The 22515-nt window shown below is 40.7% G+C and overlaps 1 protein-coding gene across 1 annotated transcript in view; it reads left to right on the top strand.

The window, feature by feature from the left end:
- Nucleotides 1-218: 218 nt before the first annotated feature.
- The window catches only part of CAST (calpastatin), a 54325-nt gene continuing 32028 nt past the window's right edge, over nucleotides 219-22515 (top strand). The window contains exons 1-3 of the mRNA XM_088537560.1: nucleotides 219-258; nucleotides 4148-4213; nucleotides 13104-13175. Of these exons, the coding sequence (XP_088393686.1) occupies nucleotides 229-258; nucleotides 4148-4213; nucleotides 13104-13175 (168 nt within the window). The 5' untranslated portion in view covers nucleotides 219-228. The remainder of the gene's footprint in view (nucleotides 259-4147; nucleotides 4214-13103; nucleotides 13176-22515) is intronic.

Consider the following 22515-nt stretch of genomic DNA (forward strand, 5'->3'; position numbering starts at 1 on the left):
CGCGGCGGGGCCGGTAGGTGCGCGCGGGGCGGGCGGCGCGGGGCTGCGCCACGGCCTAGCGGCTGCGGGCGCCGCGGGCGCTGGGCGGGCCGGGCCGCGCCCGCCGCGGCGCCGCCCCCGGGCCGGGCCGGGCCGAGCTGGGCCGGGCCGAGCTGGGCCGGGCAGAGCAGAACAGGGCGGCCCGGGAAGGCGAGCGGCGAGCAGCGAGCGGCGAGCAGAGCGGCGGTCATGGCGTTCGCGCGGTGGTGGTACGCGATGGTAAATACCGCGGCGGCGGCGCAAACCTCCCGTCTGTCAGGAGTCCCTCTTTGCCCGAAACCGGGCGATTTTTGAAGTGATCCCCGTTTCCAGAGGCGATCTCTATAGGGCTGTTTCTGCTTTGGAAAAATCTTTAGTGAGCCCTCTGGATTTTTCGCTTTTTATTTTTACTTCTTTTTTTCCCCCATTTATTTGTTTTTCTGAGGCACTCTCTTAACTTTAGGCAGTTGGCAGCGTTTCCCAGAATAGTTTTGGCTTCTGAAGTGAGGTGCTGCTCCTTGATGGTGCTGGTGTTTGGGCTGCGCCTTATGCTCCAGCTTGTTAACCGTGAGAAAACCTGCAATTGGCTTAAAACGCCTGCTTTCCTCTTTAGTCGCGTGACGCACGTAGTTTGTCTTTCTGTGGAATAGTTGAAAAAAGAAAAGCTTGTGTTCTGTTATGAGTTTTAGCAGGAATGTGCATTTTATAAGGTGATTTTTCACACAAAATACTGTATTAAGGTATTTTCTAGGTGTGTGTGCTCAGGTAGCTAAATCTCTTGAATTTCTAGCCCAGGAGGTAGGACCTGGTAACATCTGATAGCCTCAGCTAACCGCAGGGGTTAGCTCCTTGGTCCAGTGCTGGGTGCGCATCACACGGGGCAGCTGCTGGCTGGAAGGTGGGATCTGAACGGGAATAAGCAAAGCACTAAACAGGGAGAGAGAGAGAAGGGAAGAAAAAAAATGCAAAAGAGATGAATTTACCGTTCTACCTGTGTTTTGGCCTGGGTGGCACATTTAAAGTAGGATGTGATTGCTGTTAAAGGCTCTAGATTTCACCAGTGAGTTCCTTGCGCTTCCTTGTACCTGAAGTCCAGGACTTTAAGTCATCTCACTGTTCTCAGGAAAGCATCACAGATCTTGTGGGTCTTTTTCCGCTTTTCAGCTGAGAGCAGGAGCCATATTTCTATCTAGCCTCCTTCAGTGACACTGTTACGTGACATTAGCTGAGGATCTGGCAAGTAGACCTCCTTTTTTGCCCAATTACTGAACGTGTTGTCACTGCAGTCCTCCAGGGTGCTATGCAGGGGCCCCGAACCAAAGGCCTGGCAGGATGCCGACATCCTGGAAAGACTTTCAGCCTTTCAAGCAAGACCTTTAGCTGGGGTCTGAGTTCTGCAAGTGCAGACTGAAAGTGCAGTTGGGAGTTCAATTCTTAAAATTTTGCTCCCTCTTTTTCACTTAAGTCATAAATTTTCTCATTTATGAATGCTTATTGTATCAGAAATTGCAAGGATAGCCATAAAATGATACTGTCACACATTTTTGCACACTGTAGTTCTCCAGTGACCGTAAGAAAGAGTCCTTAGTTAAACCTACTAATCTAATCCAAACTTTATGCTGAGTGGTTTTGTGACTGAGGTGGAGCCACTCCTGTCTGTTGGCCTGGTTGTGGATATATTATTAGTGCGTGAATACATTACTTTGGTTTTGTAATGAAAGATGAGCAGAGGAAGGGAAGAGTGGCCAAAGGAAAAGCCACCTCTGCCAACCAGTTGGGTTTGTAAAGAAGCAAGAGGTGCACACTGCCCCAGAAAGTTACCTTATTCTCTTGCTAAACCGATTTATTGATTTATTTTACTAGTAGGTTCGAAGCTTGGAAATACAGAGCAGCAAAGCACAGTTAAAGAACATTTTAAACTCTCCTCTTACTTTAAGCTGAAGGAACCAATGTGATCTCCTCAGAAGGTACATGAGGAAGTTGTATTTTTGTACGTTACCTCTTCTGGATGCCAAACTTTTAAGTGAGAGAATATACTCATAGAGTGCTTTATTACCGGAGGCTATTGGTGCATATTGTTATATAGCTGCCTGACTCTAAGTGGATTTGGCCTTGGATTAAAAAATACCTTGCACATATGTGCTTTGTTCAAAGCGCTAAACAAAATTTGATTTTTAAGTCAAAGTGACATTATTAGAGATGCTGTTTGCCTTAGGCTCTGGAGCAGAGGCTGCAAGGATTTAATTTCCCAAGGTACCTGCCCTGGCACCCAGTGTGACTCCCTGCAGTGGCACAGCACGTGCCTCACCTCAGTCCTGGAAGTCCCTGGCTCTCACACTATCCGGCTTTCATGGAAACACCATCAGGCCGGCTGGTGAAACACCATCAGGCCAGCTGGCTGCTTGGACACTTACACACAAACCCAGTTCTGTCTGCAGAGATAGTGATAAGACCTGCATACCTGGAAGCAGGGTAGCATTCGGCTTTGAGAGTGCTGTGATACTGAGAATATATCCATTTATGTCTGGCCTAATCTCCGTTACTGAGATTTATTGGGTAGGAGCTTCAGTTCCTGCAACTTCCAGCTCTGCTGTAGTGTAGGAATTGCTTTGTCAGCAAAAGCGCCTTTGCTGATGTTGCTTTTACCGATATGTGTGTGGTATGCTTTTACTTTGGTGCCAGTAAAAGGCACCGAAAGCTTGTTTAACTGTGTCTGTATTAAAAGTGCTTTTGTAGGTCTGTGATCTGTTACCTGAGAAAATGGCCTAAGTGGCTTGTTTTGCCTCTGAAAAGGAAAATTTGGACTATGAGAATAGTATTTTTAATATTAAAACTTTCCAACTTAGGTATGCAATTGATACCCAATCTCATTTTAAGAACCTGAATTATTAGCATTTTGTTAAAAGCAATTTTTAAACATTTGTCCTCTACTGAAACAAATGAGATATCAGTCAGATTTTTTTTTTCTTTTAATTTTACAATGTGCATTCAAGTGTCCTGTTGTCTTAGGCTGCCTGTTGCTTGAGCACATTCCGGTTGAAGATAATAGTCCAAATATCATTGCACTACTTTCTGCTATATCCATGTAAAAAAATGCTATTGAAACTGTCTGCAATAGCATCCTGCTGCACAACCCGCAAAGCAATAGCGAAGCAGAGGTCCAAAATCTTCTCTCACCTTTACTTGACAAACAAAACAGAGGTGGATTCCCATTCTCACATGTTTGCCTGCCTGTAGTACTAGAGATACTTGGTAACAACTGTACTAAGCTGCCATTTAGAGTCACTATAAAATCTGTAGGGTGTTTTTTTTTTTTTTTTTTTTGGTCATAAGGGCTGAACAATGTGTTTCGGTGAGAGTTTTTAGAGCACTTGTTAGAGACCTATAGGGCACAGTGTGCAATCTCTGAATGCCAGTATGCACGCTGAATGAACTGGCCCTTCCTACATGTTGCTGAGGGACATGCTGGGTTTCACTTCAGGTCAAATGAAAGCACAAAGCTTAACTACTTGAACAGACTGAAAGATAGGAGAGGACTGGGGAATCTAGTGGAACTGGATCCCTAATGTGCGTCTGCGCTGGAATCGTCACAGAGATGATGTTTTGCAAATGAACCATAATTCTAGAAATCACAGTAAGAGGTGGCCTTCAGGTAGGAAGGGCTGGACAGAGTGGGGATTTGACTGGGGTATTTCCAAGGACAGTTCAGCTACTGGGGTGGATGCTCATGATTGCGTGAGTGAGATTGGTTTTGGAAAGAACTGTTTGATTTCTACTGCAGTCCCAGGGACTGAAGCAGCTATCTACTAGAGAACTCTGTGCTGATGAACATTAGGTGGTAAGTTTAGATACCGTTTAGAACTTTTCACACACACATAGTAATATTAATTATAGTGCCCTGAGAGATATAACTTTACAAGCCTGATTTCACTTCAAAGTATCTGCCAGATCAAACTATCTGCCAGGAAGTTCTGCAGTTGGGGTAGTGAGAAAAGTTACAATGTTCCAATCACACAAATTATAGTAGGCAAAGTGGATCATACATGCACTAAGATATTTAGGATTCTCTCTGCTTATAAAGTGTAGTTTGTGATTTTAATAATTGCATATTTGTTTTCTATGCTCACAGCGTGGTGAGAAGAAGACAAATGAAGCTTCTTCCGAATCAGGAGAGAAAAAAGCAGAAGCAGCAGAGGTAAATTAAGCTCTTTCATCCTATTAACAAGAAAAGTTGATAATGAATTCCCTCATATACTGATCTTCTTTTTCTTCTGATGACTGGTGGTTGTAGTCATGTACAGTACATTCCAGAAATGTCTATGTCTTTATGTCTTTTTTTTGCCTTTTTTTTTGTGCTGTTTAGGAGCCTTATGAAAACATTTAGCTACTCCTCTTTTCCCTAAATGTTTCCTGTCCTTATCAATGGAAATCAGTGGATGGGTCTATTTTGCAGGGCGAGTGCACTTTGTTATGCATCTTATGGTACTGTTTGTTTGATTGTCCAGAAGCAAGGATGGAGTGTGCTGTTGCTCCCACCCTGCCTGTGCTTGTGCTTGAGTTTGTGCTTGTTCCCACCTTCTCTGCATCCTGGCTTTTATCCCAAAGGGAAGATTCCTGTGTGCACAGTGCACATCTAGATCATCTCCTGGCACACTTGCAAATACTGGTCAGTGTTGTATTTTAGAAAAATACTTACCTATGAAGTATTCTTCTTCATCAGGAATTGATATTTATAGTTCAGTAATCCTTGCTGAGCTGTAACTTTGAGTTATGCTGTTTTGTAGCCTGGTTATAGTGGCTGTTGTTACCAATCAGAAGCTATAGGGATTGTGGATGGGCTGTGGACAGAACAGAGCTGTGAAGCAGCCACAAGCCCTGCGAGACTCTCTGTTCAGTAGCCGCCCCTGTATGCTACTCGTGGTGCAAAGAGATGGTGCTGCCCAGGGCAGGAAGCAAGGACTGTGTGTGAGCACCCCCAGTGCTCCCCAACAGCCTCTGCAATTACAAGTAGGAACAGTTCTTCCCCATGGAAGCTATAGAGCAGTTTCAGAAAGAGAATAGCTCATAGACACATCCATTACTGTCTACTAGTTCGCTTTAAATGTCAATAACTGACACATGGGAAAGCAAATTTAGGTATACCTGATGCTTTGCTCATATGGCAAGCTATTATTTGGGAGATAACTTTGTCTAAGCTGTATATTTAACTCCAAAGTGGTAGTATACTTAACTCCTGTGCAAATCAAGGTCAACGAACACCTACTTTACAGTCCTCTAGGGTAGATGATTAGAGCAATTACCTCTCTTTCCTGGCACAATATCAAGAAAAGCTTGTCTAGCCTGGAAATTTTGTCCTTCTTTCTACTTTAGACAGGTCTGTCTTTTTCTTGATGTCTGTCTTTATCTTAGGTTAGTGCTGAATTCCTTGACTGCATGTTGTTGCTCAATATAGAAGTACTGATCTTTTTGTGGAAATGGTGGGAGTTGAATCTTGCAGCTTGGCTTGTGGAGGTACTATTCATGGCAGAGAGCTGTCATAGGGAAAATGTGTTTCTAGCTAGCAAAAGATTATTATGAAGTTGATTGTTCTGATGTTTATCCTTTTTCACTTTCAAGCTCTGAAAATACTGGGTATATGTTTTTTGTAGAGAAGTTCCTGCTTTGTTTGACTTTTCAGTTTTTTAGCTTGTAATTGGCTTGACTGTTTATAAGTGAGAGTAGATAAAAGGCTTTTCCTTTATCTGGTGAAATGGCATCGCCTCTACCAGTATTGACTATTACCTCCAGAACTCTCTAGTTTTTTAAATAACTGAAGTAGCAGCTGAGGATCTTAGCACTATTTTTCTAAACTTGTAGTTTACAAGTCTGGGAGAATTTGTATTATTCCTGTAGGCTCCAGTTTTTGAAACAAAGACTTATAATATATCTATAGAATACTGCAGACAACCATTCCCAGTATACTTTTGTTTTGGATACACATGTCACTACCATGAAAGTTTGGGTAATGATCAGGAATTTGGAGAACCTAGATTTATATGGAAGTGTAGCCTTCATAGGTTAGCTAAAAAGAGCTATAATTGAGCCTAGCTTTCAGATCTTGAAAATATGTAAATCCTCAAGGAGTGAGAGAAAAGGAGTAAAGCATGGAAGAGTAAAGGTTGGAAATTATTAGTCTGACACAAATAGGAGTAGGAGACAGTTATTAGACAGAACCTGAAGGATAACTCAAAATGCATGTTGTTGAGTTGTGGAATAGATTTCTGTGGAAGCTTGTGGAAGTCTTTGCTTCTTGGAGACTTACAACTAGGTTAGAGGGGAAAAAAAACACAACAGATTTCTTGTAAATAAAAATCCTATTTTGATAACACATTGTCCTGCATAGAGATGTGAGGGGATTAAATGACATGATGGTATTTTTCAGCTTCTAACATCATAGTGCAATAAAAATATGCATTAAAAGATATGAGTTGTAAGCTTGAAGACAATCTTAGGATCTTTTAATAACACTGTAGGTTTGGAATCATGTAAAATCCTGTATCGTTCATGTGCACTTTATCTTTGTCTACACACCTACTGATTTTTCTATACAGATTTATAAGACCTTTTCTCCAGGGAGTAGTTTTACTTTTACACTTGTAGTGCTTTTCTTTCATGTTGCACTCTTAAAACATTGTGTAAAGGAGATGAACATCATTATTTGAATGACATAGCTAAAATTCAGGGAAAAGGAGGAGCTGAAGCACAGGGCTGGAATTTTTTTTACTTAAGGTCATCTGACAGTTTACCAGGAGAGAAAAGAAACCCAGTTGCCAAGTAGAGGCTGGTGTCAAGAGCAGGGTGATGTGTGCCTTCCTTCAGGCTTAGAGATGCCCACTGAAGTTAGGAAGCGTTCCCATTTGAACTGTGGAGAAGGCTTTCTTCCCATGCAGTATGTGTGCTCTAGCTGGCAGTGAGTGCCTGTTGCTCACTTCACAACAAACTTCTGAAATCCGTTTGATTTTACTACGTCGACATGGCTGAAATTGCACAGCTAAAACCTGCTGGGTGGCTGCCTGGAAGAGACGGGTGGGTTAAGCAGCAGTGTGCTATAACTTCCATTCTGCTTGAAGACTGTCCTGCCTGGAAAGTAAATATACACATTCCTTCCTTCCTTGTCTTCGCCGGAGTTGAGACTAGTTTTACTCACTAGTCAAAAGCATAAAAACAAAACAAACAAACAAACAAACAAAACAAAACAAAAAGTTTAACGCAGTATTAAAGCCGGTTGAGCTCTCGCTTCCTTGTGAAATTTAGCTAGATTTAGTGTTTCAGTTCCCCAAAACAAAAACTACAATGTAGCTTTACGCTTACTTTTCTATTTTCTGTAACTCTGTTCCTTTGTAGTAGTGGCAGGCAGATACCTGAGCACTTGAAGTGCAGTACTGCTACATCTGTCACACCAGGAAGGGTTTGGGAGCAATCTGCTCTGCGACTCTGGCATCCGGCTTGACAGAGTCATGCTTTCCTTGGAAAGGCTGAGCCCCTTTGCTTGATTATTCTGTGCGTGTTATCAAAGGAAAGCAGACACTTTTGTGCTTAAATCCAGATTGCCTTGCTCCCATTATGATACTTAAGCTTCAAACATAGCCCCATTCAGGGATCTCCTTGACGCAGAGGCAGGTCAGCTTTAGGTTGAGAGATGTAATCTGTGAATGTAATGAGGAGCAACTGAATGTACAGCTGTGTCTTGACATGTATCATGGTGTCTTTTACAAATATGCAAAAGTTTATTAAAGCAAATGACAGAGTACTACATTTTATGCGTGTTAGAGCATATATTTTAAGGGAGATTTACACAGTTGTTTATCAGCACAGTTCAAAGAGGAAGTGTGTGGATTATGAGCATATCATGATCTGTCCAAGGACAAAGATTCAAGTCCAAGAGTGTATACCTTAACTCTTTGTGTCTTTAGTTTCAGACCTTTAAATCTGTTAAACTCAATTGGACACTTCTCAAATCTAAATCTACTTTAATTAAATGTTCTTATTACTTGTGTGCATGTGGTAAATGTTAACAGAAAATAAATGATTCTTGTTCAGATTGGTGGTTGTTCATGCACTTATGTTTACAGCTGGGGTGCCCCCAGAACCCAGGGTAAATGCGTACTGTGCTGCAGTTTTCACATATCCATCCTCCTCTTTGCTTAGTGTGTTTTGACATAGTGGTCCTGGATTAATGTTTGCAGCATGCCATTACAAAATGGGTGTACATAGGAAATTGAGGAGTTCCTTTCCTTCCCTCCCAATATTCTAAGCTTTGGTCTTTTTTGCACGCAAAGTGTTAGCTCATGAGACCATTGGTGTTTGTTAGCCCTCATGCTGACATTGTTTTCAATTTTCATGTGCCTTTCCACCAGTTTCAGTTCACTGTCAGCTTCATATTCCACCAAGGTACTAGCATTTTAGAAACCTTTGGAAGCTAAAATATTAAATTCAAGGGGATATGGGACAAATTCACTGAAGAGAAGCTCAAGGCACTTAATAAAGCACCTTGAAATTAAGAAGTCACTGGGCCACAAACTGGGAGATGTATTGGCATATACCTTTCCTGTTTTTACAACTCTTTTTTTCTGTTATAGCCACTGTTGGCTACTGTTGACATGGGGAAACCAGATGGATAAACCTTTGGCCTGACCCACTAAGGCACTTCTTGTGTGCTAATACAGAGTTACACCTTTGCACACATATCATCTGTGAGAGCTTCCTTAGGAGTTCAGCATTTTCCTTGCTAGTGGTGGGGCGAATGTGGCTCTCCCTGCCTTGCCACATTACATTCCTCATCCTGCTGGCATCCGTGTGGCCTGTTTGTGGTGCCTTCACGCTTCTGAACGTGTCTTAGCTGCTGGCTGAGGGTGGCAGGACGCTGGGGGCCGCTGGCGAGCAAGTGAGAGGGGAGCAGACAGGTCCCAGGTGAAGGCCTGCCCCTTGCCCGTGGAAGTCGAGCAGTGTTTCAGGAGTGCAAGGTAACAAGTGGTCCTGCTGCTCAGCTGAAAGCTGTGGTCAATGCTGCCCCTTCAAAGGGTTGCTTTGGGGGAGAAGGGGTGGCAAAAATAAAGCTCTGGGAGTCTGGGTTCAACTGGTTAAAATGCACGTCGTGATCTTCCATGAGGCTTACTAAAGTGCTAGGTAACCATTGCCTTAGGGGATTTCCGAGTAAGGATGTTTGTTTTTAGGTACAGTATTGATCTTTCTTTTTAATAATATTTTGGAATAAGACACGATAATTTTGAAGCATGTGTATTAAACATAATGCTTGTGGGAGAAACAGAGGTGATAGGGTAGAATTCAGCTGCCTCTTACTCAGATTAGTTAATTCTAGAAATGCTAAATCCTAGTTTACTTAAAAGGGTATGAATACGACATGGTCTGTTGCAGGTTAGAGTATACTTCAGTACACAATTACATGTACAAAGCATAGTTTTGATGCAAACCAAACTTCTCCCATTGGGTTTGTTTGATGATTATCATATGCATATACATAGCTCTGAGACGCCCCTACTGTGTACTGAATCCATGTGATTGGATTGAATCCAGCTTGCATTATTAACTGCACATAGTTTTGAAAGCACTCTTCCCTTTTTATTATCGTAGAGTGAAATACTAGGCAGAAGTTCCATATTGGCCTAAAAATCTAGTCTGTTCATCACCGGAATGTCTGAACGTAAAAAGGCTGTACTGAAAGGAAAACAAGGTCATATATCCCAAGAATCCCAGCTTGGAATGGGACCAGATGTGATATGAAACAAGACTGTCCCTATCAGACCCTACAGTTAGAGTCATGCTCTCAAACTGTGATACTGAAATATCTGCTGCTGGGTTGCTAGGTTTTTTGTTGTTGTTTGGTTGTTTTTGTTTTGTTTTGTTTTGTTTGTAGCAGGAACACATTCCTTATTTTGGAAGAGTGATAGGAATAATTGACACAGAATTGTTACTGTCCTTTTAGAATTGATTCTTTGATCTCACACTTAAATTCTGGATGTCTGTGAAATTTTTTTTTAATCCTGTCGGTTATGCTACAGGATTCCTTATCTTAGGCAAACATTAGATTTAGTTGGAATCCAGGAAAAAAATGCTGAGTAAAAACTGTATGACTCGTAAAATTTTGTTAGGATGTCCAATATTGGCTCTGAGATTATTAGTAACTGCTCAATTAAAGCATTTATGAGGCTTTTTTCCCCCTTTAAATGTATGTATGTATGTATTTATTTATTTATTTGGTGGCAAATTCTTTATTTTGCACTGCCTTGATTTTTTATTGATGTTTTTATCTCTTCTTACAAACCTGAATTTCCAGGTCTCCCATACAGCTCTGCTTTAACAGTATACTAATCTAGTGAAAATAATTTGGAGTTAAATAATGGGAGAAACGTGGGCTGTTAATGTGATGCAGGGGACATCTAGTGGCCTTCCGGGAATATTGTGTTGCGAGAGGAGTCTGTAAATATAAGAGTGAAATGCTTTTCAGTGAGCGAAGAACTTCTTTGTCTGTTTTTCTCTTCTGCTTTTATTTTTTACCCACTTTGGCAATGTGTAGTAAGTAGTTTTTTAAAAGTAACACTATTTCGATTAATTTTTAGTATTCATTCTGAGTTGTTAGCATGTAAGACTTCATGGCCATTAGGGCACAGGCAGAAATAGAGCCTGTTTGCTGATCAAGCAGCTGTCGAATCAAAGAGGGAAAGCTTGAGACTGAAATATTGCTTAGGGTGTCGCAAGTCTGTGCAGAACAGAGATGGGACATCCCTTCCCCATGTGATTTTGTTTGTCTCAAGGGAAAACATCTGAACAATATTTGTTTTCATTGCAAAATCATTATGAACAAGTAAATGATGTAGTCCAGTAATTATGAAGACCAAATTAGTCTTTCTGGCCACTGCTCTTCATTGCATTTCTTCACTGGGGAAATCTAGCAAATATATCAAAGGGACATATATTTTATGCTCGCTTTATTAAAAATGAAGGAATGAGCATTGTGTCTCACACACATCTCTATTCAGGATGTTTCTTATAGTTGGCTTTGTAAGGAAGCTGTGCTTTAATAATTCATTAACTCCATTATCAGCTTGAGGAACTTGATAAAGCTGCAAGATGATCCTTCCTTTAGCTGATTGAGACTGACTGTCCCCCCAGAATTCTTCCTTCCTCTGCTGCAAGGGGAAGAAGAGGATCAGAACTAGTTTGCCTGCAGGGAGCATTGTGGGAAGGATATTGGGAAGTAGGTAACATTGTTATTTTATCAAGTCTAGGAGAAGGATGAATCTAGTAGCATAACGTTGTCATCTTTCTCCTTCTATAAATACAGTAAGGGGTAAATGCCTAAGAAGTTGCTTTCAAAAACTGATGCTGCAGGCAAAATACATAACTCTATTTAGCCTATCATGTTTTATAATGAAAGGAAAGAATACTGATTTGGCAGCCCACTTTCCAGGTAATTTGACTCCGGGGAGCCTTTCTCTACTCCAGAAAGAATGATTTGTTTTTTGCTGCTCCCTCCTCCCTTCCCCCGCCTCCTCCTTCTCTCTCTCCCAGCTTTATCACTGTTTTGCTTGCTAGCGTTTCTGTGTTTCATGGTATTAGTCATGTTTTCTGCCCATATTGTTTAATTGATTTATATAATCAATTAAATCAGAACATGGTTTTATTTCACTCTAAATATAGGTTGTTTACTGTTTCTAGCTTAGGCTGAAAAAAAAGGCTTGTGCCTGAAGTCTTGGCATATGTTGGTTGGTATCATAAAAATTGCTTCTTGTATTAAATATATTACATACCAAAAGTAAGTTTTGAACACCATCTAAGAATTACTGACAACTTGTGAACCACAGGTTGTAGTTTCAGCCAACTTTGGGACAAACACGGAGAACCATAACAGTAATATATTGAAATCAAACTGAAAGTAATATATTGAAATCAAACTGTCAATATTCACTGTTTAAAATAGCTGGTCTGTTTGAGCATTTTTTATTTAGTTTGGAAAGTGGAAAGGCTAGTAACTAAAGAGCACTTAAATCTTGTGCTCATTCAAAAACTTAGTTATTTATTTAAAAGGTTCATGGGAGGATTTGTGGGGAATACTCAGTAATGAGTCTTTAATCTACTCTATCAGAGCTGAAATCCAAGATATGGGCATCTCTGCTGGCTCTCGCAAACTGTAACGCATTCTGCCTTCCTCACCGCCCCTTAGGAACATGGTCACGTAGGTCTGGAAGGCCACTGTTTTCTTAAGGGAATGGAAAAGATGGATTATACTGGGGAAAAGGAAATGCCCCATTGCACTTAAGTTTTGAAATATTATATAGGGTCTTATTTGGATGCCACTGTACTCAGTGTGATCAATCTCAAGGGTGAAATCTGAGGTAAATGTCATACTTGCTGCATCAGAATCCATCATGCTGGGTCACGTTTCTGTGATGTTAATCTTGTATAAGTGGGAACAGAATACAGTCTCCTGCAGAGGAGTTCCTCTTTGATCTTGAATGTGCAGCTTGCTTTAAATAAGAGAGATTCCCTCCTGTTTGGAAAGCTACAGCAGAAAGAGAACGCGAGGTGGCAATTACCTTAATGAAACACTGCCCCAAGACTATAGGTCTTCTGCAGTCTCTTACTGCTTGAAAATGGGTGCTTCTGAGTCTGAATGCTAGTTTTCTTATTGGATCTCTGAATTATCATTCTGCAGGCTTCCTCTGCTTGCAGAGAATTGTGGAAGTGTTCATTTGTAATTTTCCACTTAGCAGAGAAAATTAATAGGTCTCATCTATCTGCTGCCTCCAAAAATCTGATGCTTTTTGCTCTGTTTAGTAATAATAGCTGATTTTGTAGCCTTTGTTAGGTCTGATTTCAACAGTCACTGCGTTGTTCCAGGAATACTTGCTAGTAACAGAATAGCATTGGTATATGACTGGAGGTTCAAAGGAAATGTAATGTTTCTGTTTCAACTTCAACTGCATTTATGAAATCAAGAAAGTCATCATTTTGCCCTGAGTTCTGTATAGTTACTTCCCTTTTCTTCATCAAATCTTCTGACATTTGTTCTGTCTTTTATTTTGCAGAAGAAATCGGCAAGTGCTAATGTCAGCCAGCCCTCCAAAGCACAGACAAGTGGAGCAGCTTCTACCCTTACGGTAATGCACAATTAAAACAAGTCTCTTTTTTAAAAAATAAAAATAATAATAAAAAAAATATATGACTTCAGTTCCTGCAGTGGTATAGAAAGCACCTGGTGTCTGTCAGCATTCAGTAGCACTAGGAATATCCCAGGAGTGCTGCTAGAGACTGTAGTGAATTGTATTGAAAGAATAATTCAAATAGGCAATATTGTCATTGTGGGGAAATAAGCTTTTGATAACACTTTTCCTTTTCTTGTTTCCTGTTCCCCTTCCTAATTCCTTAAAGAAAATTCCAGTCTCATAAAGAGCAGTGGCCAACTTATTTTAACTTACAGGGCTCTGGTTCTTTCTTGACCCTTGGGTATTCCAGTGTTTGGATCCTGTTTATTCAGCAGGACCTGAGGAGATGAAATAGTGATAACTTTCTTTGTCTGCTTTCATAGCCCCTCCCTGACTTGGTTCAGGCTTTCAGGGAATTAGTGTAAGGGACATAAACATGACTCTCATGTTGTCTTTGATCCTTCATGAAGTGAAGGAGGGATTATAACTTCTACACAGGTTCAGGTCTTGCAAAGCATTGAGCTAAGGAGCTGAAAATCCTTTCTTTTTTTATTATGGTGACTATGCATAAATTGATGGCTATAGCTGGTAATCACTGTTTTATGTATTTTTGGTGCTTGGAGATATCCCAGCATTTAAAGTACTTAAACTGCTTTCTCTGAGAAACTTCAGCACTTCATAGATCTTATCTGCTGGAAGTGTTTCTGCTTTTAAATGACATTTTTCACTTTCTTAATCAATTCTTTTGTAAAATAGGAAAGACGCTTCTTTGCTACCTAGATTGTTATTTTCCTTTCTACGTGGTGACGAAGGACCTGAAGTTAATAACGCCATTGTCAATTTAATGCTTTTGTCTATCTCTAAACACATCCAAAATTTTTGTTGCTTTTCTTCTGTTCCCTTCAGTTTGTCAGTGCATTTCTGATTCTGGTTAAGCTGGAAGCAGCAGTCCATGTGCAGTTCTGTGAGAGCTACACAGAGAAGGACTCACTCAAGTTTATTTCTGCATATTCATCTCCTGCTATGCAGTTCAGTGAAAAGGTCACCTACAATTTGCAAACTGCTGCCTATGTCTTTAAGAAATATTTTATCCTTTGCTTTTTTTTTTTTTTATTGTAAGCATTGCTTCATATTAAATACCCAAGAAATATTTTCTAAGGGTGTTACTAAGGATAAAAACCGAAGGCTAATATAATGGGGGAAAAAATATAATGTAATCAGCAAGAATTGCTTTATATAAGGTTATGAAAGCCTAGGCTCTGTATTTTTTCCAGTATTTGATGCTCCTCCAGTTTCGGTGACATTCCGAACTAACTAACAGTGATGATTATGTATTAGGAAGGTATTTACTTTATGCTGCCTAATATTGACTCTTAATAGGTATTTTAATTTGAAAATTTTTATTTCCTGTTTGGCCATGACTACCTTGCTTCAATTAGGCAAAACTGAGTTTTTTTGGAATTATTTATTTAATACTCCCCTGTGATGCAATAGCATTATATAAAACAGAATGGAATTCATTGATTCATTGCCCTAGTTTTTCTGTATGTGTGTGAATGTGTATATATAGATATACACACACACATATCCTCTTTCAGTCATTTCTACATTTATTAAGACATTTGGCTAGCTGTGTTCTTTTTTTTTTTTTTTCCTGCCCTTTTTCTCCCCTTGGTATTTCTGAAAGATATCTATTAAAAAAAGTTACAGGGAATTGAAAGGAATGTTTTTTTAAAAGGCCAACCAGCCTTTTCTCTTTTGAGACAAAAATAAATCAAAATTTTCAATACACTCAAAACCATTCCAGAAGTTTTTAGATAACATCGGGAATATTGTTTTTCCTTCTTTCTTTTTTCTTTTTTTTTTCTTTTAAACTGCTATAACTTTCCTGTGTTTTGTGTGTGAAATCTCTTTGGACCTCTTACATAGTTTGCTGGTCAGTAATACTTCCTACGAACATGCCTTAGGCAAAATCCCAACTTCTTCGAAGCCCACTGCTGGTCTCTTTTTTTTTTTTAACCGACTCCTGGTCATTTTTTTTAGCCTACTCATGCTCTGTGGTGAAACTGGTTATGCTAAATTAAATAATCAGGATTTTGTTTGCTGACTTATGTTCTAACTCACCCTTCCTTCAGTTAGTAAGTGATGATCTTCCTTCTGCTTGGGTTGTTTGTATTTCTGAGTTCCAAACCACAGAGACTTAAGTGTGCGATGGATGCAACTTGTTATTGCATAATGCCTGACAAATACCAGGGAGTTTAATTCTCCTGTGACTGTATCCTCTAATGGGGAGTGCTTATAAGGGCCAGCACTTATGAGCCTGGCTTCCCTTTTGTTTTACAGTACATCCAAAGTGCTGTTTTTTGTGTCCTGAGCCTAGCCCTGCTCTTTATTGTTCCCCTCTTAAGTTCCTGCTGTGGTAGCTGTTACTCATGTACTGTTTCTGCTCCCTTCCTTTTTGCAGGAATTTTATTTGGCTCTCTGTATGTGTGTGTTAAGAGAAAGAGATACTGCTTCCCAAGTCTGTTTTCTATCAGTACTGCCTTGTGTCTTCTCCATGTTAAGGACATACTTAATAGGCAAACCTGGTGTACCCAGTTTCTGTAAAAAGGAAATCTAAATGGGTAATTTAAAGATGTTTAATGGAAATAGATGTCCCAGCTTCCTTCTGATGCTCTTTGCTCTTGTTCTGGAACAAACTATCAAAAGGGGGCTTGTGTCCTATACATTACCCAGTCGGATAAACCAAGTGAAATAACAACATTTAAGGAGTGTTAGGGTCAAAGACGTTAGTTTGCATGGGCTAGTTTCTGATGAGCAGCCTTGGCCAAGCATTCACTAACTACCAAAGTGTGACTAGGAGGAGGCCACTGCTACCCTAATTAAGAGGTAGCAATGAAGAGGGAAGACTGAGTTCATCTTCTCTGTGTTCAGGAGCACCTTACTAGGGCCAAGGTATTTTCTATCAACAATGTTTTAAGTTGGTTTTGGTAGATGAATAGCCAACAGAAAAAAAATCAGTGTTGTGCTCAGTGTTCAGTCATAACTGTAAGTAGAAGGCACTAACATTTGAGTACAGCTGGATCCAGCTATCTTTCTAAGATCTTTGTGTTCTTATAAGGTAATCGTGTTGATACTGAATGGAGCTTTACTGCTTTTTATGTAACAGATTTTTGGCATTGCTCTCAATGAACAAAATTTCCTTCTGTTTCTTGCTTAGTAAAGTGAGTATCTTTGTCCATAATAATTTCATGGATAGATTTATTGAAGGAGTAGCGGGATAATTCAACAGCAGTAGAAATTCTATAAGAATAACTTTTATTTTGGACTTCAAATATTTTCTGAAGAGGAGAGTTGATCTTAAGTCTCAAGTCTTTAAGAAACTCAAGGTTAATTCTGGATGTCATCCCAATTAGCACTGTTTCTAAAGAGAGATTCAGTCTGCTCTCTTGCTGTACATTGGACAACAAAACAAGAAGAAAGGGAAGAGCAATTACTAAATGTCTTTGAACAAAGTTACTAACATTTCTGCAACCAACTGCGCAATCTGTCACAAGTCTAAATACCAAGGTTGTTACTGAAAGTGGTTCCTACTGGTAGTATAGCTGCTGCGAGTTTTTCCTCTGCTGCATTTCCAACTTAAGTGTCACAACACTTATTTTCGTGATCTCTGTACAGGCACGTTGTTGCGAAAGAAGGCATTTCTGAACAAAGAATATCTGAGGTCATGGCACTGACTTGAAATGCCATCAGAAATGCATAGATGTATTGCTGCCTTTGATCAGCAAAATTGTTAGCAAGGTGGAAATGATTGTGTCTCAGTTTTGCAGGTATCCTGAAAAGGGCTTAGGTGGGCCATCCAGGAAACTCTTGTTTCAGGTTCACAGCAGACCAGGGAACCTCCTGGCTCAAAGGTACTCAGTTTCCAGGTGTGCTGTGGCCAGACTGCTGCAAATCAAGGGCTGTTTCCTGTGATTTACCCTGCCAGCTGCTGCCAGTTGGTGACCTTGTACTTGAGAAATACTGGAATGGGGTCAGCTGCAAGGAGGTGCTGGTTTTGCTGCTACTTCCTTTCTCTGATTGAGCTGTGTTCTTTCTCCCCTTGAGATAGAAGGGATGCAGACTGGTATGAAAAAAAAAGAAATGATTAAAGAGTTTATTGGGGGTATTTTTCTTTAAAAACAAATCTTGTATAGGTGTTGATGACTTGTATATTAAAAAATAAATAAAATTAAAGAGCAGATCACTCTTGGTACTGGTAGGTGTTTCATGGGTGATTTTTTTGCCATGTGTTTTCATCGCATTAGCTTGGGGGGAGTTTGAAGAAGCTGCATTCACAAGTTGTTTCGTTTTGTTGGCTCTTCGCCTAAGGTAGCCCGCGAAGCGAGAAGCGGGCGGCGCGGAGGGCAGCAGGGCCAGGCCCGCTTCCCAAGGGCGCCGTTATGCGAGCCCTGCTGCCCGCGGCGGCTCTGGGGCCGTGCCGTGCCGTGCTGCCCTGCACTGCGCCGCGCCGTGCCGCCCTGCGCCGTGCCGCCCTGCACCGCGCTGTGTCATCGCACAGAAGGGGCCGGGCCAGCTCTCCGCGCAAAGCGAAACCGGAGGCTGTTCGCACACCAAAATGAAAACCAGCCTCTCCTAGCAGTCTTGCTCGAAGCCTAATATTCAAGTGTATCAAGTAAGTTACTATTCCTACCGGCTCTAGACGGCCTCTCCTTTAGGCTAATTCGTGTTCTCATTTTAATTCTTGTCTCCTCTCCCCCCGCCCATCTCTGTCTCCCGGGGTCTCGGTGGGCTGCAGTGCTGCTGGCTGCTGACTTCCAGGGCTTCTGATGGGATCCACTTATCTGGAGGCATGAAGCACTCCAACCGGCTGTGTGTATGGCTTTCAAAGTTATGTTAACATGTTGGGTACAGCCCTTTCAGATAGTGACTGTGCAAGTATTTATCACGTCTGAAATATATTTCCAAGTACATTGTGTAGGCTGCACAGCAAGTGGTTTATGACATGTAAGCAGTGTCTTTAAAGATAGATGGGCCAGGGAGCCAAGAGCAGAGTATATAAGTAGTCTCCTAATTGTTCTGGATTTATGTTTGGTTTTCTTTGCGCATTTCTATCAGCTTAAACTTCTCTCATCTCAGAAAGCCATAGCACTTTTTGACAGACAGGTGCAGACCTTGGTGTGCCTGTGGCACACTGAATGTTGCATAGTCAGGGTATGATCACCTATAAGAACCAACCTGTGTTTAGGTACTGACACCCATTTTAAGAAGAAGAGTTTGTTATATTTGATACTTAATTGACACAGAGGCATCAAATGCATGCAGTCCCATGGAACAAAATCATACATTTCCTACTTTTCATTAAATTATTATTTTTGTTTCCTAGTACTAAAAATTAGATAGCTAGGTTACTACTAAATATTAGATAGACAGGTGTTGCTTAGGTTACCAGGATTTGATTATAATTACTGTAAGCTAAAACCACTGCTCCATAATCATAGGTATTTTCAATTTGGTCCAAAAATGAAGTGAAAAGACTAGATCTGGTTCCCTGGTGAGGTGTGACAGTATCACCCCCACTTCTCCTCTTTCCCTTTGGTGAAAGCAATATCTGTAGATTAAATAACACACTAGCTCAAGAACTTTGCAGAGACCTCTGCTATGTTTGTGAGCGGTGATCTTTGAAGTGTCTAGTTTTCCCACTGTTGTATTTGTCTGATAATACAGGCAGCTTCTTCTGTAAAATGATGCTTTTCCTTTTTATATGACAATCAATTGATTTTTTCAAGGTATGTAGTGCTGGCAGGAATCCTTGCCCCGCACTCAAGAGTTTTGGGGCATTGCCTTGCCTGTGAGTGACGGGGCCTGCTTTCCTCACGGTGCTGGTTCTGTAACTCTGCGTGTGAGCTGGCTGCCCCCGGTGTGACAGCTGGCTAAGGCCCTGTTGCCTTAGAGGCCGTGGCTCTGGGAGGAGCATGGGCAGGGTGGAGGGGAGACAGGGGAAGAACTCTCTGTCCTCGCAGTGAAGGACCCACCTTTCCTTCTCGGGGAGCCAGTGCTCCCTGTGTAGATCCTGATCGTTCCTGAGCCTCTTGCTTTCAAGCACAGGGGGAAGAAGAATAGACTTGCAGGGGCCTGGTCCTGCAGACCATCTGGTGCAAAAGTCAGAAACAAGTATGAAGAAAGAGAGGTCTGCAGTCCTGTGAGATACTTGTGAGCTCAGTAAAGGCTCAGAAACCTGACTGCCCTGGGAGAAACAGTCTGTGTGCCAGTCTGCCTGCATACCTTGCATGGTACAGGTCTGCCTGAACTTAACTGCAGTCCTGAAATTTCATGTCTCCAGGAAGAGACCCCGTGAGGTATGGCAAGGCCTAATCAAGATGGCAGTGTTATATGTTTGAATCAAGTGACAGGTACTTATTCCCCCAGAGCACAAAAACTACATGAAGGTTATAGAGTGGCTATGATATTTTAATAACAAAATTCTATCAAGATGACTGATACTGATATGGGGATTTCTGTTTGTCCTTCTACCTTGTTTTTCACTCTCTTAAACAAGGCCAGTGTGTGAGGGTGTGTATATTAGTTCATATGTATGGATATTGGTTCCTATTGCTTTATGAATAAAGCACGTTTCAGAGTTTCCACACTCTGAAAATCTGATCTCTAATTTGTAGCATCTTTCGCTAGTTTTTGTGACTGTTAGCCGGCCATTATGAATATTACCTGATTAGATTGTTGTAATAAAGGATATTCAAGCCCAGTAACCTCAGAAATCTTTTCCTTTTTGGGGAAGAGCTTTTCACACTTTTCTTCAGTAACGGTGCAGACCAAGTGACACAAATGCTAGCTGACCTCGGCAGCTCTACACGCAGTGTGGCATGTGGCTGGCACCTAAATAGCTTGTTTTGCAGGCATTTCCTTATCAGCTTGCAGTTTGCTGCTCCAGACAGCTTTGGAACAGTCTGGTGCTCGAAACAAAACGCAGAACCGAAAGCTGTTAACCAGAGCAGATACAGCTTGCTAGCAACTATGTCTGCAGGACATCTGTGTACCGTAAAGCAGAGAACTGAGCAGAGGATTTTTGAGCTGCCTGTGGTAAGGAGAGTTCTGCTGCAGTGACTAGGGCTACGTTACCGTAACGCGCCATTGCGCAGAGCGGAAACGTGAGAAGAGCAGTGACAATATTGACAGGGTGCCTCGAATGTTTGAATATGACTGAAGGGAGTTCCAGTATGTGCCAACTTGTAGAAATTCTAGCAATAAAAAGAGAATTCTCCCTAAAGACATAATCAAAGAGCATTATTTTTAGAAGAAATAAGAATAGGGGCTTTAAAACAAATTATTCATATAAAAACTCTTTTCCATGTCACTTCTGTATCTGCAGTGAGGCACACTGCCTGATGCTCCAAAATTGTGGCTTATCTGAGAAATTCTTTATGCCTAGTGAAAGGAACAGATGTTAGGTAACCCCTACTGTGATCAGGTGGGACTGCTGAGATCCCCCTTCATGATATTTGCAAAGGAAAAGGACATTTTTGACAGTGGAAAGTAAGTTTGAAAATAAAATGCTTTTACTTGACTGAAGCAGGGAGTTTAAAAAAATCATTGAAACAAAGTCCAAATTCCATGGTGGAGGGAGATAGTCTGGATACAAAAGTAGAGCTTTGTTGCGATCTTTGCTTTTTTAAAAAAACAGTAACAGAAACGAAGTAGTATCTACTACTTAGGAGATACTAAAGATACTAAGGAGGAGGTCTGGTGGTATGCATGATGAACGACCAGTCCCATCCTCTGTGAGGTAGTTGTATGATTTTCTGTGTTACATTAACTTCTAGTTAACCTAGAAGTAAGTAAACCTAAAATGAAGTGTAGAAAGTTTAAGGAGAGATAAATGTTCGAAAAAAAGAGTTAAATCAATTGTTGCTCACTCACCTTGCAATTTATTTAAGCATGAAGCTGCTTCAGAATTTAAACAGTGATGATAAGAAAATCATACAGGTTTTAAGCTTTAGGCTTGACATGGGTTGCTGAAATCCTGAGGCTCTAAAACAGACATCTAACCTAAATGTGGTTTGGTTGATGTTAGCTTTGGTTTATATGCTTAGTATCTCTAACTGATGGTTGTTCTTCCTCCTCTGTATAGATTGATACCTGTTGCAAATATCTGTTTCTCATTCATGCTAAAATTGCAGAAGAATGAAATTTCAGGTTAGTCTTTTTCACAAGAGTAACCTGGATCATCCTTTAAATTGAGCTTTGCAGAGAGTCATGATCTGATGTCACCAGAGCTGATCTGTCTCTCTTTGATTTATTACAATTGGCTTTCAGGTCCAGAAAAAAAGAGGTAACAGCATAAACCTACTGTTTGTTTTTTAACACTAGTGTCACTGAGGAGGAGAATTTCAATGGAGTTGGAAGGTGTCAGGCGGCGCATGTATTCTTGCATCCCACTTAGGGCTGGAATTTGTTGGCAAAGCTCTTGTGCACGGCCTCCACCCGCATTTTTACTGCCTATCAGTCAACTCTGGGCAGCCAGTGTGTTCATGCTCTCAGTTTGTAGCAAAAGTGTCTATGCACCCCCAGTTGACACCCCGTCAAATTACGTGTTGAGGTGTTTTTTTTTTTTTTTTTTAACTCCTCTGCAGGGTTGTAGATACCTGTTTATATATACATTTATTTATGTATAAACTCTCTGCAGAGTGTTAGTATATTAATGCATTCTAGTTGTACCTCAGTTTATTCTTCACATTTGCTCCAAACTGTGAGCTTCCATTCAAAAGAGCAAATCAATTTTTGCTTTTCCTAGTTCCTAAGGGGGACTCTTATTTTGGATTTTTTTTTTTAATTCTCTGTCAAGTTGTGGAATATTAAGAGTTTTTACAGATTTTTTTTACACTGTATTCACATCCACTGAGCTTATGAATTCCAAAATTGCAAGAAGTATCTCTAAGGATATTTCTTTTTTAATATATTAATATTTAAAACTAAGTGTATATTGAAAACATCAGCCACAAAAGCATGAATTCAGCAAGCTGCTTATTTATTTAAATTTTAATTTTTGAATGTTGAAATTTTGTAGGTGTGATTTTTTTGTTGGTGGTGGGATTTGCTTTCTTAATGGCACTGAGCATGAAAGTAGGGGGCTTTGCTGAGGCAGGGCTGGAATGAGCTTAGTGGTATGAAAGTAACAAAATACAGTCGGGATTTTATGCTGAATTAGAGCTAACTGTCCATTAAAGCTTTTCCCAATGTGTGTTTTTTGACTTTTATTTTTATATTAATTTATCCACTC

The sequence above is a fragment of the Tinamus guttatus genome, unplaced genomic scaffold, assembly GCF_059628265.1.
Source record: "Tinamus guttatus ecotype Peru unplaced genomic scaffold, ASM5962826v1 Tinamus_guttatus_pri_ptg000813l, whole genome shotgun sequence".
NCBI lineage: Eukaryota > Metazoa > Chordata > Aves > Tinamiformes > Tinamidae > Tinamus > Tinamus guttatus.